General features: G+C 37.9%; 1 protein-coding gene across 1 annotated transcript; it reads right to left on the bottom strand.

The window, feature by feature from the left end:
• Nucleotides 1–462: 462 nt before the first annotated feature.
• LOC118851250 (interferon gamma-like) lies at nucleotides 463–5,592 on the bottom strand. Its single transcript, XM_036760736.1, has 4 exons — nucleotides 5,491–5,592; nucleotides 3,663–3,734; nucleotides 3,239–3,424; nucleotides 463–609 (listed from the first exon to the last, which is right to left on the bottom strand). The coding sequence occupies exons 1-4, from the start codon at nucleotides 5,590–5,592 to the stop codon at nucleotides 463–465; spliced, it is 507 nt and encodes a 168-aa protein (XP_036616631.1).
• Nucleotides 5,593–6,614: the final 1,022 nt, after the last annotated feature.

The following is a 6,614-nucleotide window of genomic DNA, read 5'->3' as shown; positions in this document are numbered from 1 at the left end:
ATATTCCATAGCTATAGTTGGTACATTCTACTCAGGTACCACATTTTTGAAAGGGTAACACATTCAAGTATGATATGACACAGAAATCAAGTAGAGGAAAACTATTGGCTCAGGATGCAGACTTAAGACTGAAGAGTCTCTTCATTTGTAGAACTTCACAAGGAAAACAAATATATCTTGCTCTTCCCTACTGTATGAACAATGGTGTCTTCCAGATAGTAGTGAAATTCTGCAATCTGCATAAGAAAAGCCCATTTGGCAAGGGGATTTTTTCATAGCTTAACACAGGATGGCCGGGACATAAAAATCATAAATAATAATTGAATATATATAGTAATAGGTATTTGTTTTTAATTACATAACAGTTGATATCAAAAATAGTTGGTCAGTGTATCCAAAATATATATTTTATACAAATAATATGAATTATTAAATATCAATAAATAGCCAATAACTTGAGAATTACAAGTCGAATGACTGCTGTTTGATTTCTCTTTGGTTTCTGTTCTGTCTTCCTTTGCTCCTTCTTCGATTGGGTTTGTATGAGAGATCATTGATGATAAGGGCTAGTTCGAATATAGCTTTCTTTTGGACATTGAGGTCATTCACCTGTCGCAAAAGGGGAAAAAATGAGATGTTAACTTCTGGTGCCCAGGTCATGAAGATATCATATGTGTGGAGTACACTAGGAAATTCTTCAACTAAAAGAGACAAGAGCAAATCTCATCCCTTTGATAAAGAGAAGTACACAATTCCCCTTAGATAATTTCGTTTTGGTGGATTTTATGGATTTCTCCAACTGTCCAGAAAAAAATCAATTAAGCCCATAGTAAGTTAGCAATGGGTTATGACTATGTAGATAGATAAGATACACATATCTATATACACACATGTGTGTTTTATATATGTGTGTGTATGTGAATGTATATATACATATATGCATGTGTGTATATATACATATGTGTGTGAGTGTATACTTGCTACTGCAGAATTCTTAAAGAAATGAAGTGGGGAGAAGAGCAGACTGAGTCGAGAGACCCTAGGTTCTAATCCAGGCCCTACCACTAAATAGCTCTGGAAATTTCAAAAAGGGATTTTACTTCTCCAGGCCTCACTTTCTTTATCTTTGAAGTGGAGGGGAGGGGCGGGGGAGGGGGGGGCGGGGAATTGGGCAGTGGAGAATGAACACTCAACTCTTACGCCCTTTCTAAGACTTTCCACACTTTCTCTAAATTGCTTTTACGTACCACCTTGGTGAGTCAGTTTAGTATCACCATTAATATAATCTCAATGGAATAGAACAACAGCAACTTTTTAAAAATCTAAAATTATTAATTAGTTAATTATCTTCCCACATCTTAATAATGGTTTCCTCCAAGAGGCAAACTTAATATTTGCATGTCCTCATACTACCCATGGGGGCAGCATATTTGACAAAGGAGGGAATATTCAACTTCTTTCTTTATGCTGCTCCCAAATTTCCTTAAAGTTCTTATTCCAATACTTAAATCACCATACTCTCCACGCTACCAAACTTGCTTCTTTGTTGTCATCATCTCATGTTACTGAAATCTGCAAATCAGAGCTCCAACAGACCCTTGAGGTCTAATCTAAACACTTCCATTTACAGAAGGTCAAACTGAGTCCCAGAGATAGGAAATAACTTGGCTGAAGTCAACTAGCTAGTGAGTGGCAGAAGCAGAGTCCAAATACAAGCCTCTAGACTCCTAATCCAGGGCTCTCTCTATAAAACTGAAACAATTAGGGAGTTGCTATAACTCACTGATTAATTATAAAACATATTACATGACCATGGCCAGTCCTGTCTGGACAGAAATTTTAGTCACTCAAGCCTACCAGTGTCAGGGAGGTTCCCTTGGATTCCCAGTTTAGCTAGAAGGAGAGTCCTCACATTTCTGGGGGCCCACCACTACCTTAATGTGGCTCCAATCACAACAGGAAAGAAATACTCTCATTGGCAAAACATTAAAAGTAATGTATTTCACTGTGCCAGGGGCAGAAACAAGACAGAAGGGTATTAGGTGGAAGTTACAGGAAGGTAGATTTGGATTCAATAAAAGGAGGAACTTCTAACACTTGAAGCTATCTAAAAATGGAATGAACTCCTCATGAAGGAGGGAGTTCCTACTACAGCCTTCCTGACCCAAAACTAATGCCAGCGCTAGGGAGCTAATTCATAATTACCACAACTGTTCTTTCATATTGTGTAAATTTCTGTCTCCTCTTTTAAGATATGTATATATATATATATATATATATGTATATGTATATATATATATATACATACATACATAAATAGATAAATGGATAGATACATGGTAGATAGAATGAATAGATAGAGAGATAGATAGATATATAGATGGATGGACAGATGGATGGACGGATGGATGGATGGATGGATGGATGGATGGATGGATGGATGTACGGATGGAGGGAAGGATGGACGCACAGATGGGCAGATGGATTGATGGATGGGTGGATCTGTGGACAGGTGGATAGATAGATAGATAGATAGATAGATACATAGATAGATAGATAGATAGATGAAATCTTGGCTATATGTCATATTGCACTAGTCTGCAATTTTAAAAAATAGAGCCCGCCAATCCACTCTCTTGAGTGGCTTACCCCAGGTACCACAAATGTTAATTTATTGCCTTACCCTATGCTTTTTCTTTCCTATGTAGAATAAGAGAATCTTATGAGCCTAAAAAAGACTCTTTCTTTTCAATGACCAATGTCTCCCTAACTCTTACAATTCTCTTTCTCTCCTTCCCATGGGGAGGAGGCTGGACACAAGCCATTATTCACTCCTTGAAGAATGAATTCAACTCTCTCTTGATCAACTTTTCCCATGGTCATGGATTCGGTGTTAACCTTCATGGCCAGCATTTCTACAGAAACATATTTATGTGATTTGTCACACACCTTCTCCCAAACCACATGAAGCATGACCTCAATTTGAAGGGAAGAATTTTGGCCACAGCATCATTTATCTCATCGAGGTGATATTTAGCCCACTAGTCCTGAACACTCATGCCACAAGACAATTTCTAAAGCTAACACTAGGAGGCGGGATGGCTCTTCATGGATAATTTTTGGCAAAGTCAGAAGACTCACAGTCCCCAGAGGGACACCTTATCATTGAGTTGGTTTATTCATACGCTGAGGATTTTCTTTTTGAACCAATTTCTATTTAGAAAGCCAGCATCCTCACCTTAGTGTTGATGACCGTTTCAAAGTCATGAACTTTGCTGGCAGTGTTGTTAGGGAAGAATTTCATGATCATATCCTCTTTGATGTTCTCCATGCTTTTTTTGATGATGTTGTTGTCTTTGAGGACTTCAAAGATTTCTAAATAAACTCTGACAATTTGGCTCATTATGATTGTCTTGTCACCATCCTGGGAGTGGGAAAGAGTAATGGAGAATGTTAGAAATGTCCCTGGCGGGGGGTGGGGAAGGTGTGGATTGTAGTTTTAGGAGTATGAACCCACAGAGCAACTTGAACTTTGGATAGTTATCCCCAAGAGATTTGCCCTATGACTGCAAGTTGGCAAAAGTCAATATCCCAATGGGGCAGTAGAGTGTAAGATACTGTAATTTATTGTGAAATAGCCTATGTAAGGAACAATAGCTCACCTTTTTCCAATGCTTTATCATATTCAAGAAAAGAGTCCCATTTTCAGCTATATCAGATGATACATTTTCATTCTGCAAAAAAAGAAAGTAAATGTGTTTTAATCTGGTCATTAATCGCCCTGAAATGTACAGTACACATCCTACTAAGCCCATGAGTTCTGATTATATTCACAAACAAGAATTGTTTGAGTACTCAGGGATTTCAACTTTTGTAACTAGACCATTTATTTCAAGAAAGTAGTGTTTCCACCTTCATTCAACTTCTACCAATCCGTCTCAATGAAGTATTCAAAAATAGGTGAATGAATGAGATAAAATGCATGCCATTCATTTCACTTTCCTATTTTCTCTTCACCTCTTTTTACCCCTCACCAATGAACTCTACATGGATGATGATTGTAATTGACCAAAATACCATGACTTGCCTTAAAAAATAAAAGTCACTTTTTGAGTCAAATTTTAAGATTCAAGATTTAAAAGTCTCAGACTGGTGCCACTAGGAAACACTGCCCCATTGTGCATAGGACTCAAGACTATTTCTCTGAGCCTGGCTAAATTCCTACGGCAGCTATGACAGCCTGAGAAGAAAAAACTGGGAATGTTGGGGAATATCCAAATGAAATTTGTACAGGATCAAAAGCAAGAAGTTTAAAGTGGGGTGTGTGTGTGTGTGTGTGTGTGTGTGTGTGTGTGTGTTCCTGTGTCTGTGTGTGTATGTGTGGGTGTGGGGTGTGTAAGTGTGTGCGGATGTGGGTGTGGGTGTGAGTAGGTGGATGTATGGGTGTGTGTAGCAGGTGTAGGTGTGTTTAAAAGATGCAAGAAAGCCTTTAGAAATGATCCAAAAAAGTCAAATATTTCAAACTCAAAAATGACCAGCTAAGACTACCTTTAAGTGGATATAATAGACAAATCTTGATTTGGAATCAGAACACCCTGGTTTCAAATTTTAACCTCCTGTGTGATCTTGGGGAAGTCACCTCACCTTTCTAAGACTCAGTTTTCTCTTATGTAAAATGATCTTTTAGGTGTATTGGCTCATGATCAGATTGGACTAACTGACCTCTAAGTTCTAACCTCTAGTTCTAAATCTAATATCCCATAATTGTTCATCAGTAAGGAAAAGAACAGCAAGCTGTCTTCATAACCACAAGAAAAATTTCAGCAAATGACTGCTGAAGATTATCCCGGAAGGTACCACCTTGCAAATACATGCTGGAATTGTTTTCAGGTGTGAGGTATCACTGAACTCCAGACCATCTTATTTCAATTGTTTATTGACTATCTCCTCCATTTCCAAAACTAGTTTCTATGAAATTTGCCTTTTTCCTGTCTTATTTCCCAGTTGTGCAATAAACCTGAAATCCATGGCATGTGATTGTTCTTTTCGCTAGGGACAGAACCATGGGCTGTATTTCTTAACAAATGCTTCCTTCCCCTCTCCCCCACAGCTATCTAGTACTATTGACAATGTCCTCATCTTTCTTCACATTCCTAAAGTGCCTATCTCTAAAAATCTTAAATGCATCCTAAACCTCTCCCCCCCCCTTTTTTCACAAGGCTATCAGGGCTAAGTGATTTGCCTAGGGTCACATCTTAATTCCCTTATGAAGTCATTAGGAACACATAAGTTGGTGGCTGGGGGCCAACTATTTCAGGTGAAGTAAAGAATCTGGTAAATGACCATCAAATAAACAGCTGTAGCTACTTGTGCCAACCCATCACTAACACCCAGGAAAGGAAGCTGTAAGCTATTTTCAAGAACGAGTGAGATATTCAAGGACAGAGAGGTAGAAAAAAGATATATACCCCGTTAAAAGTTCATACTTACAAAGTATGTCATAAGAGTTGTTAGGTCTTCTCTTAGAGTAGCTTGAGAATAACCCAACATGATGCAAAGCCAGGATGCAAAGAAGTATCTTGAGTAATTCATTGTTTCAACAAGAAGGTAACCAGGCTGGAAGAGTAGAAACCAAATGTTTCTTGGTGTATAAATTTATTGGGTCCAAGTCACTTAGCTGAATTAACTCTTCTTTCCTAATCGGCAAACATGGGTTCTTTGGGCAACGGTACTCATTGACTCCACCAACTGCATCATTGTTGAGGGATCCCTAGAAAGTACTTTTACTTCATATCACATTCCAAAATGGAAATTATCCTTACACCACCCTCCAGTTTTGTGTTAGGTTAAGGGTACCTCTTCATTGGCAGCACAAACTGAGATTTTGTTTGTGGTTGGTAATAAGCAGAAAAGGAAATTCTGGTCTAACCTACGGGCAATCCTACCCTGACAGAGTGGAAGCACTTTTTACTTTTTCTTGCAAATGGCAAAAAAAAAAAAAAAAAAAGCCAAGAAAGACTGTGGTTAAGAGGTCAGCATGAGGAGGAAGCCTTTAGAACTAGCTGAATAATAGAATATTCATCATCACCTTCCAGACGTTCTAACAGAGGTTCTTAAACTGAAGTCCATGTACAGATTCGAAGGGGTTCATGAACTTGGATGATTAAAAATAAAAACAAACCTGTATCTTGATTTTCACTAGCCTCTAACTGAAATTAGGAATTCCTTCAATTATTTTTTTAATTCTGATAAAGAGGTCCTTATGTTTCATCAGACTCTCTCTCTCTCTCTCTCTCTCTCTCTCTCTCACACACACACACACACACACACACACACACATGCATACATACACACAGAGAGAACTTCTAGAATATTTATATTCATTAGAAAATACACATCTATTCCTCCCTTAAATTAGGGGAAGAAGAAAAGGAAGAGATCCGAATTGACTTATTTTCACAAGTGCAAAAAGTAAAAATCTTTCATCCTCCCATTTTTCTATTCAAGTATCATGTTTTGAAAAACATTCCTTCTCTAAGGCTTTGCATACTTAGTTCAAAAAAAATTTTAGGATCCATTCATTTCATTGTTGTGGGTCATCCATCCACTGACAG

The sequence above is a fragment of the Trichosurus vulpecula genome, chromosome 5 (assembly GCF_011100635.1).
Source record: "Trichosurus vulpecula isolate mTriVul1 chromosome 5, mTriVul1.pri, whole genome shotgun sequence".
Taxonomy (NCBI): Eukaryota; Metazoa; Chordata; class Mammalia; order Diprotodontia; family Phalangeridae; genus Trichosurus; species Trichosurus vulpecula.
The sequence above is the reverse complement of the archived record's forward strand: the minus strand, read 5'-3'. Positions and strand labels throughout refer to the sequence as shown.